Consider the following 21,724-nt stretch of genomic DNA (forward strand, 5'->3'; position numbering starts at 1 on the left):
GAAAGAAGTTGCTGTGGCTGAGGTCGAAGAGGTTGCTGCCTGTGTTCTCCTTTAGGATTTTGATGGACTCCTGTCTCACATTTAGGTCTTTCAACCATTTGGAGTCTATTTTTGTGTGTGGTGTAAGGAAATGGTCCAGTTTCATTCTTCTGCATGTGGCTGTCCAATTTTCCCAACACCATTTGTTGAAGAGACTATCTTTTTTCCATTGGACATTCGTTCTTGCTTTGTCAAAGATGAGTTGACCATAGAGTTGAGGGTCCATTTCTGGGCTCTCTATTCTGTTCCATTGATCTATGTGTCTGTTTTTGTGCCAGTACCGTACTGTCTTGATGATGACAGCTTTGTAATAGAGCTGGAAATCCGGAATTGTGATGCCACCAGCTTTGCTTTTCTTTTTCAAGATTCCTCTGGCTATTTGGGGTCTCTTCTGGTTCCATACAAATTTTAGGATTATTTGTTCCATTTCTTTGAGAAAAGTGGATGGTATTTTGATGGGGATTGCTTTGAATGTGGAGACTGCTCTAGGTAACATTGACATCTTCACAATGTTTGTTCTTCCAATCCATGAGCATGGAACATTTTTCCTTTTCTTTGTGTCTTCCTCAATTTCTTTCATGAGTATTTTATAGTTTTCTGAGTACAGATCCTTTGCCTCTTTGGTTAGATTTATTCCTAGGTATCTTATGGTTTTGGGTGCAATTTTAAATGGGATCGACTCCTTAATTTCTCTCTCTTCTGTCTTCTTGTTGGTGTATAGGAATGCCACTGATTTCTGTGCATTGATTTTATATCCTGCCACTTGACTGAATTCCTGTATGAGTTCTAGCAGTAAAACCCAAACTTCTTTCTATTGAAACTTATAAAACTTGTCTTAGTACTCAGAAAGGCTAAATGTATGCTACTTTTCATTAGTTCAATGTGCCTCAAATCTCCATTTCTACTATCTGAGAACCTTGAGACTATAGTATTTTATTATATAAAATTCTTTGGACGTACATTATATTTTATGGTTTATTTATTTTTACAGAATTTTTAGTGTGGAAAAATTTAAACACATACAATCTATTATCACTCAGTGTCAACAATTATCAACTCGTTAGTCAAATTTGTCTCATCTGTACTGTTATCCATGACCAGTGGGTAATAGTGAGCAAATCCCCAGACATCATACCATTTGACCTGTTAGTATTTCAGTATATATCTCTAAAATTAAAAAGACTCTTCAAAAAGCATAACAAGGGGTGCTTGGGTGGCTCAGTCAGTTGAGTGTCTGACTTGATTTCAGCTCAGGTCATGATCTCGGGGTCATGGAGTTGGGCCCCCATCAGACTCTTCGCTCAGCGATGAGTCTTCTTCTTTTCTTCTCCGTCTCCCTTTGCCACTCTCCCCTCTCTTTCTCTCTCTAAAATAAATGGATAAATCTTTTAAAAAATAATAAATAAATAAAAATTAAAAAGCATAACTATATTATAATCATACCTAAAAACTTCAACCATATTTCCTTAATAGTATCAACTAACTAATCAATATCAAAATATTTTTGTTTTGTAATTTTTACATTTAGTTTATTCAAATCAAAACCAAATATAATCTACATATTGCATTTGATTAATATGTTTCTTATATCTCTCTATCCATAGTTCTCCTTCTTTTTCTTGTAATTTGTTAAAGTCCTTTAAAGATTTTCAAATTTCAGTTTTGTTGATTGCATCGCCATGCAGTTGTTTAATATATTTCTCCATTAGCTGAATTTCCTGTAACCTGATAGGTCTAGAGATTTAATGATATCATTTTTACTTTTTGGCAAGAATACTTCATAGGAATGCTGTATATTTCCATCAGGAGGCCAAAATGTCTGCTTGTTTCTCTGTGATGTTAACATTGTTCAGTGTGTTCAGTTGTTGCCAGCCTGATTCTTGCATTATAAAGTTTCCCATCTGCTATTAACATGAAGTGTTTAGTAGCCATTGATGATCATAAACAAGGACTTATTATTTCATTAGATGTTATAAAATGGTATATTCTAATACTTTTATTTCTTTATTTATTAGGTTTTATTTAAAAAGGTTTGTTTTGCTAAATTAAATTAAATAGAAGGGGCATCTATGATGTGCTGGTACTCTGCTAGATGGTGTAAGAGGAAGACAGAATACATATGATGGACCCTCCTGTAAATAAAAATTAAACATTATGCTCAAAATGATTAGAGAATAACTATGGTATGGTAAGTGAAATAAGAAAAGAGAAATGATCATGGATTGAAGAATGTTTCATGAAAGAAGTGGGACATATACTGGTCCAAAGAGCCTTCTATGAAATAGGGGGAAATGGAGTGTGTTACAGGTGGGAGAACAGTTTGGACCAAACCATGAGGCTAAGAACAAGAATGGCCACATACAGAAAGGCACATGAAAAAAAATCTATGTAGAGATTATATGTTAGTTAAGTTAAAATGGGGGCATTGATTGTGAGTAAGAAAACTAAGTTACTTAGGTCCTATTGGAATAAATTGGCATCACCCCATGAACTCTGGCATTTTTCTCAATACATTTGGCAGATAGACTTTGGGTGAACTAGGAAACTACAGCGAAGTGGCCTAGGGAAATGCAGTACTTTAGAAATTGATTTGTCATAAGTAAAACTCATCTGATCTTAAGAAATATAAGATTGCCCAAGTCAGATGTAAAGTGTAAAGAATTAGTCGTTTTGATAGGTGCATGCAGTAATAAAAATGCAAACTACAGAGATACTTGTGGTTCCACAGAATGAACCAGGATGTTTGAAAAAAGAGGCAGGTGCACAGGGCTTGTGAAGCTGTGGCAAAGTTAAAAATGTTGAGTTTAATTTTGAAAATATTGTATTTTGTGTACACATACAAATAGTAAAGACCTTAAGCATCTGATAGGATAGAATTGCAGACAAAAAGACAAAGCTGATATTGTACATTTTAGTCATACACACAGAAGTGATAAGTTAACTCATAGGAGACAGACATAACAAGCATAGAGAGGCTGAGTTCATAGAAAAAGGATAGCAATAGGAGCACCTGGGTGACTCAGTCGGTTAAGCGTTGGACTCATGATTTCAGCTCAGGTCATGATCTCAGGGTCATGAGATTGAGCCCCACGTCAAGCTCCAAGCTCAGCATGGAATCTGCTTGAGATTCTCTCCCTCTTCCCCTCCCCCCCCACACTCTGTAGCTTTCTCAAAAAAAAAAAAAAGATAGCAGTAGAGTTGAGGGTGGAGTGTGGACAGAACAGGAAAAGAAGAGAGTAGTATCCATTGGTAGAGAAGCAGAGAGAAAAATGTTGTGCACCAGGAAGGAAAGAGCTTTAATCAGAAAGAGATGGTCAACAGGGTCAACATGATGTACCACCATCGCTAGCAACACTTGACAGGACACTTGATTATAATACAGTATGTTACAGATGGAAGATGGTTTACAGGAAGGAATGGTTTAGGAGTAGGAGATCAGGATGGAAGGCATGTGATCTTATTCTAGGAATGGGCTTCCAAAAAGGAAAGTAAATATAGTGGCCAAGACAAGCAGCCCATGGGGAAACCTAGGTGTGTCTGAAAACCAAGAGTCTGAATTTCCTTGGTTATTTTTTTTTAAGATTTATTTATTTTAGAGAGAGAGAGAGAGAGAGAGAGAGCACATGTGAGTAGGGGGAGGGGCATGGGGTGGGGGAGAAAAACAGACTCCCTGCTGAGCATGGAGCCCCACTCAGGGCTGCATCTCTCAACCCTGAGACCATGACCTGAGCTGAAATCAAGAGTAGGGCACTTAACCAACTAAGCCACCCAGGTGCCCCTCCTTAGTTATTTTGATAACTAGGAGAAAGTATATTTTTAAAAAACAAACTTTTAATAAGACTGATGAATCACAGACCTGTACCTCTGAAACAAATAATACATTATATGTTAAAAAAAAAGAAGAAGAAAGTAGGAAGGGAAAAATGAAGGGGGGGAATTCGGAGGGGGAGATGAACCATGAGAGACTATGGACTCTGAGAAACAAACTGAGGGTTCTAGAGGGGAGGGGGGGTGGGGGGATTTGTTAGCCTCGTGATGGGTATTAAAGAGGGCATGTATTGAATGGAGCCCTGGGTGTTATACGCAAACAATAAATCATGGAACACTACATCAAAAATTAATGATGTAATGTATGGTGATTAACATACATAATAAAAAAAAGGAGAACCTTTAAAAAATAATAAATAAATAAATAAAACACTGAAATACAGAAAAAAAAGAAAGTGCAAAAAGAGCTTAACTATTTAGTCACTTTAATTCATTATATTTTAGGACATTTTATTTATTCTATTCTCATTTTATGTATTACTATAATGAGTCATGCTTATATTGAACATGTAAGATACAAGGTATTAAATTGGAAATGCTAGTTTACCATAATGAGTCATGCTTATATCAAACATAAGATATGAGGTATTAAATTGGAAATGCTAGTTCCTTCCTTTTCTGAAAAGAATTCTGCACACTTCTCCACCTTCCTTCTTTCTGCTTTCTTAGTTTTCTTAGTGTATGTGGAACATGTAAATGTTTGTTTCTATTTTGTTAGCTTCATTGATTTGCTGCCTCCAAAGATAACACATATTTATTGTAAAAATGTCACTCAGCACAGAAAGGCTTAAAGAATAAATTTTTTTAATTTCATGAAATGATGTTATTCAGAGATAACCAGTATTATTATTTTGGTAAAACTCCTTCTAAGCCTTTTTCTATGTATAGATACATAGATGATATTTTATGTTAAGGAGACCATACTATTAATGTAGTTTTGCACCTCCTTTTTTGCATCTAATAATATGGTGTGGACATTTTTTATGTCAATGAATATAGGTATAGACCATTCTTTTTCAATGGCAGTCATTGTATGAACGTACCATAATTAATTTAAGCTACCCTGTTGCCAGACATTTAGACTCTTTCTAACTTTTCTGTTTAAGCAGCACTACAGTGAACACTCCTGTGGATACATTTTTGCACACTTATCCAATTGATTGTCTTCTTTGAATTACTTCCCAAAAATACAGTTGTGGGTCAAAGGCTATGCATATTTTATATTGTGATACATATTTATTTACATATTGTCCAGTGTCCTTTAGAAGTGCAGTACCAATTATGCTTCTACCAATAATACTGATCAGTATCCAGAAAGTTCTTTTAAATGTCTTAAATTTTATTTTTCATCTTCATTCAGGCTCATTTTCCTCACTTATAAAATAAGAAGGATGAAATCTATCAGTGGTTCTTAAACTTTTTAGAATCTTAGGATCATTTGAGAATTTTTGAAAACTGTTGACCAGAAACTGGAACAGTTGTTTCAGAAAAACACACCTGTGCAAAATCAGAGAAATTTTTACATACTATTTATGAGAATTCATAGATTCTTTGAAGTCAGTTCACAGACTCTAGGATCTCAGTCCATGAATCTAAGTGAAGAATCCCTGAATGAGATTATTTTAAAGTTGCTTTCTCTTTTTAACACTAACACACACACACACACACACCCCTTACATTACACATCATGCACATGTCACACACTCATGTGCACACAGAATTTTAATGTGTATTTGGAAAAACTTTGGCACCTGCTTGATATAGAACCTAGTCTTATTGTGGTCTGTAAAATTACTTGACTGGGTATAGTTATTGGAATGAATTTCCATTTATTTCAGGTTCTTCAATGGCGAGCCCACCAGGAAGAGGTAGCAAGACTGGAAATGGAAATTTCTGCCAGGAGAAGAGAAAAGGAGAAGGAGAAAGAGAAACTATGGAAGGAGAAAGAATTGTTACAAAGAGCAGAGAAGAAAAAGAAAGTATGAAATCTGCTATTACTGTGAATGTGTGAATGAATGCTTAGTTGTCTGGTTGAGCTTTGATAGATCTTGGTGCTTGCCATGGAATCATCATAGGCAGTTCTTAGAAAGATTCGTAAGGTTCTAGTGGAGTCTTGCTTGAATTCATTTAAGCTTCAAAGATTGGACGTGGAGGAGAATCCACTTTATTGACCTGCATGAGCACAGGTACTTGTGATTAGAAGGAATGCTATAGGGAAAGAAAAGTTAGGGTTTATGACTTGTTAAGTCTTGTTCTAAGTAGGAACATGCAAGGACAAGAGATACCAGGGTAACATTTTGGTTGACTACAGTGTAGCAACTGACTGTCAAAAGAGGTCTTTGCTGGTAAAAGACATTGTACCGAAGTCAGAGCAACTCATGCAATACCAGAAGGCCCCTTAAAGAATTTACTTCTTGCCTTATTATTTGTTAGATTGTTTTTCATTTGTGGACACAAATTCATTGCTCTACTTTTGAGCAAACATTTGCTTCCCAGTTTTCAAAAAATTAATCACAACACTTATTAACAGCTTCAAAATGATTGCTGATATTCTGTGGAAGGAAAAAAGTGAAATTGAGATGGGATTTTAAAAATATATCTGGCATCTTTATTTAGATACTTTTGTTTATTTTATCAGTTTTTGTGGTATAAACAAACACATTAGTACTCATCACCTAGCAATGAAACTGTTAATGTTTTTTGTTCTTTTACAGATTTATTTTATTTTACACATAAAGTTGAAGCCCTCTATTGAGGATGTACTCAGTACCATTTTCCTTCTTACCTCCTCAAAGTCAGTCTTGATCATAAATTTTACTCCTATCTTTACAGGCCATCAGTTGCTTTTAACATCTTTTTTTTTTAAGATTTTATTTATTGACTTGACAGAGCGAGAGAGCGCAAGCAGGGGGAGTGACAGAGGGAGAGGGAGAAGCAGGCTCCCCGCTGAGCAGGAAGCCTGACGTGGGGCTCCATCCCAGGACCCTGAGAGCACAAGCCAGGGAGAGAGGCAGAGAGTGAGGGAGAAACAGACTCACTGCTGAGCGGGGAGTCCATCAAGGGACTTGATCCAAGGACCCCGGGATCATGACCTGAGCCAAAGGCAGATGCTTAACCGACTGAGCCACCCAGGCACTCTGCTTTTAACATCTTTTAATATGTAGTTCGTGACTTTTAAATTTTTTCATGAATACTTTCAGACTATCATTCTGCAGCATGTACTTCAGCATTTAACCTTAAACTTCTGAGCTACAGCTATATTAATAAACAGACGGAGTTTGCCCCTTTTCACTGCTCTGTACTGTCTCATTGGAGGCTGGCATTCATCCCTTCTCTTAGTGGTGGATATTTACGTTTCTGAAGTTTTGTTCTTGTAACTGTTGGCGCAGCCACCTTGTACAGTCGACTGGGGCGTGTGTGCCCACCTCTCTCCACAGTACACCAAGGAGGAGAATTACAGCGTGGTGGAATTTGTATGCTTTCAATTTTATAAGGTTGTTTTTCTTTTTTTAGTTTATGTTATAAATCTTCTTTTCGACTTTTGCCAATCTGATGAATGTGAACAGTATCTCAGTGTTTTAAATTGGATTCTCCTGATCACTTATGAGATGGAAAAATCCCCTCATGTTTATTTGGGCCATTTTCTTCCTCTGTGAATTGCTTATTAGTACTTTTGTTTGTCTATTTTTCTTTATTAATCTGTAAAAGTTTGTTTTTTTATAAATTCTGGATATATTTCTTTTTGTCAGTTATGTTTTCTTTCATTGGTCATCTGCCTTTAAATTTGGTCTGTTAGTGTCTATGGTTTCATGGAAATTTAAAATGATCAAGTAATGAAAGTTATTAAACTCTTTTCCTTTCTGAACTGTGCTTTCCTTTATGAACCATGACCTGATAGTGAGAGCATCTTTACAGACAGTTTTTGTTCACTTCTGCTTAGGGCCCTATACGTTTTACTGGCCCAGGAGCAGTGTGTGTATTGACTGTGAGATTTGGGACCTGTTCTGTGAGCTTGCAGAGGGTGCTGACTTGGCAGTCATGCACAGCACCCGCCTGGGTTCTGCTGGTGACCCCTTTCCTCCTCTGGTCCCAAGCAGAAAGTTATCTCCCTTATCACTTTTCTGGGGAGTGGTCCTGGTGTGTCTCGTTCCCATTTTGTGTATGGACAAGTCCTATAGGACTTCTTACTCTTTTTAAGTGGCATGATTCCAGCTCCCATATACACAAGTCTCACAGCTAATCTTAAAGACCCAACCACCAGCTCCTCAGGCCTGCCTCAGGCCCAGTTCTGTCCAAGAGCCCTTTAGCTTTGGCTCCATTTTACTGCTCTGACTTTGAGTTCCATCTTTATCTTCAACACGGGGACATTGTGTGTGTTTGTGTGCTGTTGTGTTATAGTTTGTCCAAAATTTCTATGTGTTTAAAGTAGGAAAGGAGATTTCTATGTCAACTCAGACAAACTGATCAAAGTTCTGGCTACCTTTATATATATTCTATGAATCCAGACTCTCTTTGTTCTAACTATTTTCTATGCTGGAGACGGATATTAGTTCTTTAGTGTTTAACAGCAGTTTCACAAAACCCTCCTATAGTTACTCAGGTCAGAAGCTCCCTCTGACTTGAGACTGATTGCTTTGTTAGCTGGTGCTCTGTTTTTCCTCATCTACTGTTTCACCTGCCTGGATTTCTCTTCTCATAAGCTAGCAGCCATAGAGATAGAGAAACTATTCCATGTATAAAACCCCACCTGAGGATTTCGGAATAACAGATCGTCTTTCTCCTAATTCTTCTTCTCAGCAGTTTGTCTTTTAGGGAATGACACTGTCTTTTTGCTGGAATAACATTTTAGTTTGTATCCCAAAGTTTACCCTGGTAGGTGCCCAACTCTTTTCAAAATTGACCTTTAAATTATTAGATCACTTTTTCTTCTGTGCTTTAAAACTTGAGTTGAACATAATATTCACAGTTTTCATAGTTTCATCTCAAGACTCAAGGTAAGTTTTGATTCATAGGCTGTTAGGTGATAATGGTAATATTTCAGAAGCATCTCTCCACTTTTGAAATTATTGTCATGATAAAATCAAAGAATAATGTCTTTCTATAAACTATCCCTAGGAGCTATTGTAAGAAACAAAATTACTGTGCTAGGTGAACCTTAAAATGCCTGATATGTAATATTGGTCCCAGTACCACCCTTTCACTAGATGTAGCATTTTGGGTGGCTTGAATAACATAAAAACTACTCCGCATCACGGCGTTTTAGGAGGTTTTTTGCTGCTTGATGCCTGGAGTTCTATGGGATCAAAGCAAGGATAGTTTCAGCCTCACTCCCAAAATAGAGATTTCAAGCAACGCTCACATTAGAAGGAGACATATTCCTTCCTTGCTCTAGCATATACATTTCTCTCCCAATTTTATAAGTTCCTAATCTAGCATTGAAGCCCCCACCTTGTACACCTGAGGGATGGGAAGCATTATCAGGAAAGTCAGAATAACTCCACCAGCCATGGCCCACCATCCATGTGACCTTCAGCCTCACCTCTGAGATGTGTCTGGGGAAAAATCTATCATTTTTTGATCTCTTAGCCTCAAGTGACATCTTATCAGTAAATATCAATAGACCCAGGCATCAGTAGAACCTTGGCACTTATGTTGTCCCCCTTGACCTCAGGTGATGTGGCAAATACTTAGAATTACATTCATCCTACATATAACCAGGGGCAGCAGAAACAGTCTAAAATAAAAGAGGGTAGGCTATCATAAAAGAATACAGGCTAGAGGGCTAGACCAGTACTGCTTACCAGAAGATTCAAGAAGCTCTGCGCTTAGGAGGGAACCCAGAGTATCTTCTCAATTCAGATTAAAGCTATTTTCTCAATGTGGGAATCTGTGGGTTCTTATGAGAGCAATTTACCATGAAATTCCTTCCCCAGTGTTTCTTAATCTAATAATATACTGATCTAAAGAGCTAAGAATTGGGGGGGGGGGTAGGTAGATACTGAAGAATAATAAAAAAATAAATCCCCAGACTATAAACTCTACTTCTTCAGGATTGTTGGGACTTAAAGGGGACAATGAATCACACCTGTGATAGGCAGGCTTCTAAGATGAGCCCCAAGATTTCCTGCCCTCCTGGGATACATACCCTATATAATCACCAGGATCATAACTACCGTGGGTTAGGTTATATTATATGGCAGAGACAACCTTGAGAAAGAGAGATTACCTGGAAGGACTTGACCTAATCCCATGAGCCCTTTAAAAGTAGAGAGTTTTCTTTGGCTTGTCACAATAGGGGACATCAGAGATTTAAAGCATGAAAAGGACATGACTGAATATTTTGGCTTGGAGATTGAGGAGGTCACATGGCAAGGGATGTGGGTGGACTCCAGCAGCTGAGAGTGGCCCTGGCTTACAGCCAGAAGAGAAATGGGAACCTGTAACCTGTAGTCCTACAACTGTAAGGAACTGAATTCCGCCAAAACAAGAATGAGCTTGGAAGCATATTTTCCTCTAAAGCTTCCAGGTGAGAACTCAGTTTTGTCAGCACCTTGATTTCATTCTTGTGATGTCATGGGCGGAGAGTCCAGGGACACCATGCTGGACTTCTGATTTATAGGAGTCTGAGCTCATAAGTAAGTGTTGTTTTAAGCTGCTAAATTTGTGGTAATATGTTACACAGCAGTTAAAAGACTAGTACAGTTTTTGGTATTTAGAAGTGATTTGTTGCCGTAACAAATACCTGAAAATATGGAAGTGGCTTTGGAATTGGGAAGTGGGAAAAAGCAAGAAGAATTTTAGGAACATGATAGAAAAAAGACTAGAATGCCTTGAACTGATTTAGTAGAGGATGTTAAAGATGTGGCTGCTGGGTCTCAAAAGGAAGTGATGAACATATTCTTCAAAACTGGAGAAAGGGTCACTGTTAAGTGGTGACAGGAAGCCTGAGGAATTAATTCTGTGCTGCAGTTGGGTGGAAAACATTCCTGAGTAATGAACTTCATATGTGATGAGCTAAGATTTCTGAAGTGTTGAACATGTCACTAGGGTTTTTTGCTACTTACAGCAAAAAGAAGAGATTTGATGCTTTGGGAAATTCTCAACCTATCGAAATGGCAAAAGACTCCAGAGTTAAGAGATTATTGCCGCCATCATGCCATAGACAAAGGGCTGAATGTGTGAATATACAATCCTTTGTTATAGCCTTGAAAAGATCACAGGGTCAGAGTATTCAGTCATATAAAAGACCCTTCCAAGAGATTAAGGGTGTTTCTCATAGATCTCAAATTAGAAAGCCCCTGGGAAGTTTAAGGGCAATTTCGCTCAGCCACCTCAATAGAAAACTAAGAGACAGAGAAAGGATTATCTCAAAAAGACCTGTGGGTGTGTGGCTTTTGTCTAATGGAGTGAATCCCCATAAAATCTGCAAAGGCTCACTTGGTTCTTGAGAAAATTTTATTAGAAACACTGCCAGCTTAGACAAAGGGAAAGAGTGAATATGAAGTGAAAGGAGGCCATGGACTCCCCCAAATTCTCTTGGCAGGAAGCAGGCTGATAAAACTACTTAAGACCTTGGCATTCCTAATACTTCCACCACTGGACCAAACCTATCCATCTAGGCTCAGGAAAATCTCTTTACTTCTTACCACCTTATACATAGAATAGCTGTATCAGCTCCCAGTAAGATATATTGACAGTAAGATCGTATCTAAACCCAAAGGGATCACTAAAGGTCCTATTTAGGATGATTGTTCATCCATGTATGTATTCATTTATTCAGTAAGTATGTACTAAGTGTCTTTAATGTGACACATATTATACCCAGTCCTTCATGCAATTGTAAGAGGTCACCGTACTCAAACAGCCCCTTTTCTGATATCTATCAATCATCTATCTATTTTAAGTAGGCTCCACACCCAACATGGAGCCCAGTGCCAGGTTTGAACTCATGACCCTAAGATCAAGGCCTGAGCTGAGATCAAGAGTTGGACACTTAACCAACTGAGCCACCCAGGCGCCACTCTGGTATCTTTTTAAAGGGATGTATTTACCTGCTCCACCACAAAGATAATATGCAATTCTTAGTTAGGTTAGTAGAAGCTCTTACTAAAAAGAAGGGTTTCTTTTAGCTTCAAACTTTATGAGTAGAACAAAAGGGTTAATAGAGAAAAATTAAAAATACAAAATGGAGTGAACTATATAGAGTTTGCAGTTAGTTAAATTAATCATGATACACATGGTAATTTAAATATATATACATATATACACAGTATTTACAAATGGATATATTTGCATAGGTACATACACACACACATAATTACAGTGTGACTTTCCTGCCTTTCTCAGTGGGTACTGATCACTTAGGGAGTTAAGGTTAGTGCTTTTGCCTTCATACATGCCTAGACCTCCTCTTCTCATTTCCTGGTCCTGTATCAGCAAACCATAGTTTGGGTATCTATCCTCACATGATGGCCCATGCTAGTCTGATTGCTTCCTAGTGTGAATCCTCTTATGCCAATAAAAGTTATTAGTTTTGCTACAGTTGATCAAAGTTCAGGCCTTAGTATATGAACATTTTGCCCTGATTGACTCCAATAAGATTCATCAACTCTCTATTAATTTTTTTTCTTTTTTTTTTAGGCTTCTAATTGCTACTGTATGCATTTGTGCACTGCAGGAACTGCAGGATATAGAACTGTCCTGTGCAATTTCCTTCAAATGCCTGTGACTGATTGCCTTTTATTTCCAGTGAATGCTTTGCTATTGCAGAGGGTAGGGTAGATTTGAGGACTTAGGTAGTGGGAAAAAGGACCTTTAAGATCAGAGCCACCTGGAAAACCTCCCCTGACTGATTAAAGGAGTGGTGTGTGTGTGTGTGTGTGTGTGTGTGTGTGTGTGTGTGTGTGTGTGTGTAAAAGAGAGATAGTGATCTAACTGGATCCCACTTAGACTAAAATGACTTAAGATATAAATACTGTAAACTTATGTAATGTATCACTGGGGACCAACTGAATTGTGAGCTGACAAAAACACTATGGCAGCACTCAGCAACACAGTAATGCAATGACATTCAGGTTATCTAAAATAGGCTTAAAGCACTTTTTTACATTTTCATAAAATGGAGAATATGGAATATAAAAACTCTGATGCCTTGGATCTTGAAAATATGTCTTTGAAACTCTCTGAACTCCAGTTTGATCTCTGCTCTAACATACACCCACCTAAACCTCTCACTTGCAAACATCCTCTTTTTAAAGGAACCACCTGCTACTAAAGCCAAAGTATCCCCATCTGGCTGAGGTCCAATCTATTGAACTACTTCCCACACTCAGTTTTGTGGTTCTCTCAATTACCAATTCCTAGAAGTGTGAAGTTGCAGTAAACATTTGAGGAGGTGATTGTCTTTTAATTGTTGGTCTTTTTTGGGGGGAATCTGATGCAATATTCCAACTAGGGAACTATAAAACCTAGTGAGTAAAGTAACTATCAGGATATTATAATGATCAGAAGGAGAAGATAGTTAATGTATATTTTATGTAAAAATAACTCCAAATTATTTCAGTTCAGAGTGTGTTTTCTGAATTTTTAATATTAGTCCTCTGAATAATATTATTTAAGAAATTAATGTAATATGAGAGGTTTAATTATCCAAAAGAAATCAAAGATCATATCATTTGAAAATATTCATAATGTTCCTTATTTTGTTATGAAAATTTAGAAATGGACATTAACATAAGCTTATTAACTGATTCTAACAATCTAATATGAGACTGAATGTAGAGTCAACTCTCAGTATATTAATCAGCAGGTGACATAAAGGTAGGATGATAGTCCAAGAAGCTCACTTTTCTAGTTTCAACTGTCTTTTAAAAGTAAAAATTTCTAGGTGATGTCACCAGGATGGTAACATAGGTTGTACTGACTTCATCTAAACAACTAACATCCATTCAAGAACAAGACACCACTGAGAAAATCCTAGAATATGGGGGTGAGGTTGAAGCTGCTCCCTGCACCAGAGACTACAACAGACTGCATGAGAAGGGTAGGAAAAGGGGCTAGACATTGACAGTGCGTTGCCCCTCCAGGACAGTGCAGCATCACACAGAGAGGTGTCCCCTGAGTCTCCAGTTCCTCTAGTGGAAAAAGGCCAGAGGGGATGACCAGCCTCCTCTAGCATTGTGGGTCACTTTGTGGGAGCCCCTTCTCTGAGCTCATACATCAGGGATAGCAGAATGATCTGCAGGGGCCCAACTACTTAGGGATCTGTGATGGAGAAGGTTAGGGATGGGGCTTGCAACAACTAGCACACAGATCTTGGCAAACTGAGTTCATACCCACAGTGTCCAAAGAGTAATCACAACAGCAGTTTTGCTCATCGGCAGTACCAAGTTGTGGGTACAGATCTGCCTAATTTGGATCCTCAGATAGTTTTGCCCACCTTAGAGCCTGGTTTACCCATGTCCAGTCAAGGTGCTGAGTCACAGCCCCACCCACTATGGAAAGTACCTTAGAGCCACATTTAACCAAAAGGGATTGTAACAATTTCTGGAAGCTGTGTGGTCCAGTGACACTTGAACTGAGAGGTGGGTAGACAGAGCAGATAGCCCCAGAACAAAGCCAGTACAGGGCATGGAAGCTTCCTGTGCTATGCACAGGCAGGAGGATTGATTCATAGACAAGTCAGAGGGTAGCTCCTGGACCTTCCCAACTAGAGAGCCTGTTTGGGCTTTTGAGTGCAGCCAGGAGCATCCCCTCCTTCACATTCAGGCAAGGGAGCTAAGACACAGCCCTATCTACTGTGGAGAGTGTCTTCCAGCCTCATCTGACCAGAAGGGCTGGTGAAAACACTGGACAGCTGTGTGGCCTAATGGTATTTCAGTTGAGAGAAGGGCAGCAGAGCCGATGGTTTGCAGAGCAAAGGCAATAGCCAGGGAACTTGTGGTGGGGGTTGACTTTAGTTAAGACAAGACACAGTTTTAGAGCTGCTTCTCCCACTGTGTCAGGGAAGGGGATTTAATTCGTAGCCCTGATTATTGGTAAATATAACCTTTAGGCTGTCCAACCAGGGAACCTAACCAGAGCACATGAGAAGCTGCATAGATGATTCAACAGCCCTGCCTACAGTGGCACTTGAACAGCCTGTGGCTTCCCTCATCTGCAAAATAAACTGGTGGACTCATTTGACCAGGGAATTCAGTGCATAGTCAGGACAGATTTGGTTCCCCAGACAAGGAGCTGTACAGGCCCTGGGCCCTGTCCTCCTGCCCTGACAGTGCAGGGAAGCTAATTCATAGCTCCATCTATTATTGAATAACGTATCCAGTCCCAACCATCTGGTAAGCCTGACCAGAGAATTCAGATAACTGTGGAGCCTATCCTACAGCCTCACTTGTATAGAGAACCAAGCCAGAAGTCCTATTTAAATGTTCTCAGTCAATGGCACACCCCCATCCCTGTCCTCAGAGCTTGAATAGTTCCCTCACCCCAAAATAGGCCATAATAGTAAGCACCACCTGCCCAAAGACATTACCAGTAAACACACCCAGAAACCCAAACTGAGCTGACTGGTGAAGAACTGTCTCTGCCAAAGCAAATCTATAAAGTCTGCAAGAGAGGCTCCATTACAAAAATGCACAGAAACCAACATAAGGAATCACATAAATAAGACACCACCAAAAGAAACTAATAAAACTCTAATAACTGGCCCTAAAGATAGGGACATCTATGAACTCTCAGAGAAGAAATTCAGAATAATCCTCTTAAGGGAGTTTAGTGAAGTACAAGAAAATGCAGACAACCAAACAAAATTAGGAAAACAGTGCATAAACAAAATGAGAAGCTCAACAAGGATATGGCAACCATCAAAAAAACCAAAACAACAACAACAACAAAAAAAACCCCAAAACAGGGGTGCCTGGGTGGCTCAGTTGTTAAGCATTGCCTTCAGCTCAGGTCATGATCCCAGGGTCCTGGGATCAAGCCCCGCATCGGGCTCCCTGCTTGGCAGGAAGCCTGCTTCGCCCTCTCCCACTCCCCCTGCTTGTGTTCCCTCTCTTGTTGTGTCTCTCTCTGTCAAATAAATAAATAAAATCTTAAAAAATAAATAAAAAACAACAAACAAAAAAACAAACAAAAAAACCCCAAACCAAAACAAACAGAAATTCTCAAGTTAAAAACACAGCAACTGAACTGAAGAACTCAACAGAAATTTTCAGAAGTAGACTCCACCATGCCAAAGAAAGATTCAGCAACTGAGAGGATAGGACATTAGAAACCATCTAGTTAGAGGAGAAAAAGAAAAAGATGAAAAAGAATAAAGAAAGCCTATGGAAATTATGGGATGTGATGAAAAGAAATAATACTCACATTATGGGAATTCCAGAATGAAAACAGAAGAAAGGAACAGAAAATATATTTAAAGCAATAATGGCTAAAAACTTCTCAAACTTGGAAAGAGAGATGAACATCCAGATCCATGAGTCCCAAAAGACCCCAAATAGGTTGAACCAAAATAGGGCTACACTGAGACACATGATAAATAAATTGTCAAAAGTGAAAGACAATGAATTTTAAGAGCAGCAACAAAAAAGAGAGAAATTACATATAAGGGAACTGATAGGACTATAGGTGGATTTCTCACTACAAACATTTCAGACCAGGAGACAAGGGGATGATATTCAAAAAAATTGAAAGAAAATAACTGTTGATTAAGAGTTTTATATCCGGTGATGCTGTCCTTCAGAAATGGAGGAATAAAGACTCCCAAACAACAAAAGCTGAGGGAGTTCATTACTACCAGACTTGCCTTATGAGAAATACTAAAGAGACTTCTTGAGTGGAAGTAAAAGAATGCTAATTAACATCATAAAAACACAAAAAAGTAGCATAAATTTCACTGATAATGGTAAATATATAGTCATTGTTAGAGTCTGCAATATGGTAATAGTGGTACATAACTCACAATTCTAGTTTAAAAGTTAAAAAATATGGAAAAAATCATCAATACAACGATCTGTTATTAGTTACACAATGCAAAGCAAACACATGTAAATTGTAACAACAATAACCTAAAGTATGAGGGAGAAAAGAATTAAATGTGTAAAATATATTAGTTCTATTGAAGTTAAATTGTTATCAGTTTAAAATAGGTTTAATATAAATTTAAAAGGGACACCTTGGGGGCTCAGTTAGTTAAGCATCTGCCTTTGGCTCAGGTCATAATCCCAGCATCCCGCATCAGGCTCTCTACTCAACAGGGAGCCTGCTTCTCTCTCTGCCTGCCGCTTCCCCTACTTGTGCTTGTTCTCTCTCTCTCCCTGACAAATAAATAAATAAAATCTTTAAAAAAATAAAATAATAAATAAATTTAATATATTTTATGTAAGGCTCATGATAACCACAAAGGAAAATCTTGTAGTAATTACACAAAAGAACATGATAAAGAAGTCAAAGCATATCAATACCAAGACATCAAAATGCAAAAAAAAAAGAGAAAGATAAGAAACAAGGAACAATGGATCTACAAAATAACCAGAAAACAATTAACAAAATGACAATAGTAAGTTCTTACCTATCAAAAATTACTTTAAATGTAAACAGATTAAATTCCCCAATCAAAAGACATATAATGGCTGAATGGATTTAATAAAAATAAATAAATAAATCAGACCCAACAATATCCTGCCTACAAGAGACTCTTTTTAGCCTTAAGGATACACATAGACTGAGAGTGAAGGGATGGATAGAGAAATTTCAAGAAAATGATAACCAAAGCCAACCAACCAAACAATAAAAAACTAAACAAACAAATAAAACTCCCAAAGTAGCTATACTTACTTTAGATAAAATAGACTTTAAACTTAAAATGGTAAAAATAGACAAAGAAAGTCATTATATAATGATAAAGGGTTTAGGACATCAAGATGATATAACTGTAAATATTTATGCACCCAACATTGGAGCACCTAAATATGTAAAGCAAAAACTAACAAAGCTAAAAGAGGAAATAAACAGTAATACAATAATAGTTGGATATTTTAATAGTCTACTTTAAATAATGGATAAATTTCCAAACAGAGAATCAATAAGGAAACAGTGGATCTGAACAATACTGTAGATCAAATGGAACTAACAGACATATACAAAACACTCTATCCAACAATAGATTACACATTCTTCTTAAGTGCACATGGAACATTTTCTAGGATAGACCTTATGTTAGGCCACAGAACAATCTTAGCAAGTATAAGAAGGTTAAAATTGTACCAAGTATCTTCTCTGACCACAATGGCATGAAATTAGAAATCAATAACAAGAGGAAAACTGGAAAATTCACAAAGGCATGGAAATTAAACAATACTCTCTTGAATAACCAATGAATCAAAGAAGAAATTAAAGAGGAAATAAGATTTCTTGAGACAAATGAAAACAGAAATTTACCATACTAGAACTTATGGGACATAGCAAAAGCAGTTCTTAGAGGTCAAGTTAATAGCAGTAAGTGCATTAAGGAGCAAGAAATGTCCCAAGTAAACAACCGAACTCTACACCTTAAGGAACTAGAAAAAGAAAAACAAAATGAGCCTAAATTAGCAGAAGAAAGGAAATAATAAAGATTAGAACAGAAATAAATGAAATAGAGAACAGAAAAACAATTGAAAAATTAACCAAACTAAGAGTTGGTTCTTGAAAAGAGAAACAAAACTGACAAACCCTTAGGTAGACTAACTAAGGAAAAAAGAGAGAAGACCCAAACGAACAAAATTATAAATGAGTAAGGAGACATTACAACTGATACCACAGGCAAGAAAAGGATCATCAGAGGCTACTATGAATATTTATATGCCAAAAAACTGGACAACCTAGGAGAAATGGGAAAATTCTTAGAAACATACAAATTACCAAGACTGAATCAGGAAGAAATAGTAAATCTGAATAGACCAATTACTAATAAGAAGATTAAATCAGGAATAAAATATCTTCCAATGAAGAAAAGCCTAGGACCAGGTGGCTTCACTGTTGAATTTTAGTAAACATTTAAAGAACAATTAACACCAATCCTTATCAAACTCTTCCCAAAAATTTGAAGAGGAGAGAACAGTCCCAAACTCATTTTTTGAGGCCATTATTATCCTGATACCAAAATCAGAAAAGGACACTACTAGAAAAGAAAACCATAGGTCAATATCCCTGATGAATGTAGATACCAAAATTCTCAATAAAATGCTAGCAAACTAAATTTAACAGTACATTAAAAGTATCATTCACCATGATCAAGTGGGATTTATCTCTGGGATGCAAAGATGTTTCAACATATGCAAATCAACCAATGTGATACATCACATAATAGAATGAAAGAAAAGGATTATATGATCATCTCAATAGATGCACAAAAAGTATTCAGCAAAATTCAACATCCATTCATGATAAATACTCTTAATCAGGCATAGAGAGAACATATCTCAACATAATAAAGGCCATGTAAGACAAGCCCACAGCTGACATCATACACAATGGTGAAGGGATGAAAGCTTTTCCTCTAATATCAGGAACAACAGAGGATTCTCATTCTTATACTTTTAGTCAACATAGTACTGGAGGTCCTAGTTAGAGCAACCAGGCAATGAAAGAAAGGAAGGAAGGGAGGGAGGGAAAGAGGGAAGGGCATCAGGATTGGAAAGGAAGAAGTAAAATTGTCTCTATTTGCAGACAACATAATTTTATATATAGAAAATCCTAGAGACTTAACCAAAAACTGATAGATCTAATCAGTAAATTTAGTAAAGTTGCAGGATACAAAATCAACATAGAAAAATCAATAGCATTTCTATACAGTAAAAATGAAATTTTTAAAAACAAAGAAATCAATCCCATTTACAGTAGCATCAAAAGCATGAAAAACAATAAAATACTTAACAAATTTAACTAAGGAAGTGAAATGTCTTCATGCTAAAAACTACAAGACACTGATGAAAGAAATTGAAGAAGACACAAATAAATGGAAAGTATCTTGTGTTCATGGATTGGAAGTAGTATTGTTAATATGTCAATACTACTGAAAGCCATCTATAAATTCAGTGCAATCACTATCAAAAGTCTAGTGGCATTTTTTACAGGAGTAGAAAAATTCTCCTGAAACCACAAAAGACCCTGAATAGCCAAGGAAATCTGAGAAAGAACAAAGCAGGAGGTCTCATACTTCTTGATTTCAACCTATGCTATAAAGCTATAGTCATCAAAACATTATGGTACTAGCATAAAAATAAGCAAATAGACTAATGGAACAAAATAGAAAGCCCAGAAATAAACCCAACCCTATATGGTCAGCTAATACTTGATAAGAGCCAAGAATACTCACTGGAGAAAAGACAGTTTCCTCAATAAATGTAGCTGGGATAATTGGATATTCACATGTAAAAGAATGAAACTGGAACCATATATTATACCACTCACAAAAATTAACACAAAATGGATTAAAGACTTAAATATAAGACCTGAAACTGTGAAACTCCTAGAAGGAAACATAGGAACAAAGCTCCTTGCCATGGGTCTTAGTAATGATTTTTCAGTATGATACTGAAGCACAAGCAACAAAAGATAAACAAGTGGTAGTACGTCAAATTAAAAGGCTTCTATAGTCAAAAGAAACAACCAACAAAGTGAGAAGACAACCTATGGGATGGGAAAAAGTATTTGCAAACCATATATCTGATAAAAAGTTAATATCCAGAATATATAAAGAACTCATACAAATTAACAGCAAAAACAAAACAACCCAATTTAAAAATTAGGCATTTTTAAAGGATCTGAATAGACATTTCTACAAAGAAGATGTATAAAAGGCCAGAGGTACATGAAAAGATGCTCAACATCACTAGTCATTGGGGAAATGCAAATTAAAATCACAATGAGATATCGCCTAATGCTTTTTAGAATGGCCACCATCAAAAAGAGAAGAGGTAACAAACACTGGTGTGGATGTGGAGAAAAGGGAACCCTTGTGCACTGTTGGTGATATTATGAATTGGTACAGACACTATGGAAAACAGTATGGAAGATCCTCAAAAAATTAAAAATAGAACTACCATATAATCCAGAAATTCCATTTTTGGGGCTATATCCAAAGGTATCAAAAACACTAACTCAAAAAGATATCTGCACCCCCATGTTCAAAGCAGCATTATTTACAATAGTCAAGACATGGAAACAACTAAGTATCCATCAATGGATGAATGAATAAAGAAGTCATGGTATATATATAATGGAATATTATTCAGCCATTAAGAATGAGGAAATACACCATTTGCAACAACATGGATGGACCTTGAATGCATTATGCTGAATGAAGTAAGACAGAGAAAGTGAAATCATAATGCTAAGTGTAGTCAGAGAAAGTAATGCTAAATGAATTCAGAGAAAGGCAAATACTGTATGATCTCACTTATGTGTGGAATATTAAAAAAAACAACTCTAATAGAGAGATCAGACTTATGATCACAAGAGGGGGTGGTGGGGGGGAAATTAGAGGAAGATTGTCAAAAGGTACTAGATAACTTTCTTTCTTCTTTCTTTTCTTTTTACTCTATCTATATGAGAAATTGAATGTTAATTGAACCTATTATGGTAATCATCTTATATGTAAATCAAACCATCATACTATATGCCTTAAACTTATACAAGGATATATGCCAATTATTTCTCAATAAAACTGGGGAAAAAAGTGAAATTTTCTCCTAGAACTTCTCTTTAAAAAGTAAAACAAAAACAAAAACTTGATAGAATCTTCCTACTCTTTGTCAGGACACAGTTTTAGGAAAGTCAGATGGAGGGGGAAAAAAAGCAGCCTGGATCATTGAGA

The 21,724-nt window shown here is 37.0% G+C and overlaps 1 protein-coding gene across 2 annotated transcripts in view; it reads left to right on the plus strand.

Annotated features, from left to right (window-relative positions):
• Positions 1 to 21,724, plus strand: part of CCDC148 (coiled-coil domain containing 148) — a 165,152-nt gene that overhangs the window by 71,771 nt on the left and 71,657 nt on the right. For both annotated transcript variants that reach the window (XM_028113067.2, XM_088022148.1), the window contains one exon: positions 5,706 to 5,846. In XM_028113067.2, the coding sequence (XP_027968868.2) occupies positions 5,706 to 5,846 (141 nt within the window). The remainder of the gene's footprint in view (positions 1 to 5,705; positions 5,847 to 21,724) is intronic.

The sequence above is a fragment of the Eumetopias jubatus genome, unplaced genomic scaffold, assembly GCF_037043125.1.
Source record: "Eumetopias jubatus isolate StellerSeaLion01/CBP00866 unplaced genomic scaffold, mEumJub1_p1.0 scaffold_3, whole genome shotgun sequence".
NCBI classification, from domain to species: Eukaryota; Metazoa; Chordata; class Mammalia; order Carnivora; family Otariidae; genus Eumetopias; species Eumetopias jubatus.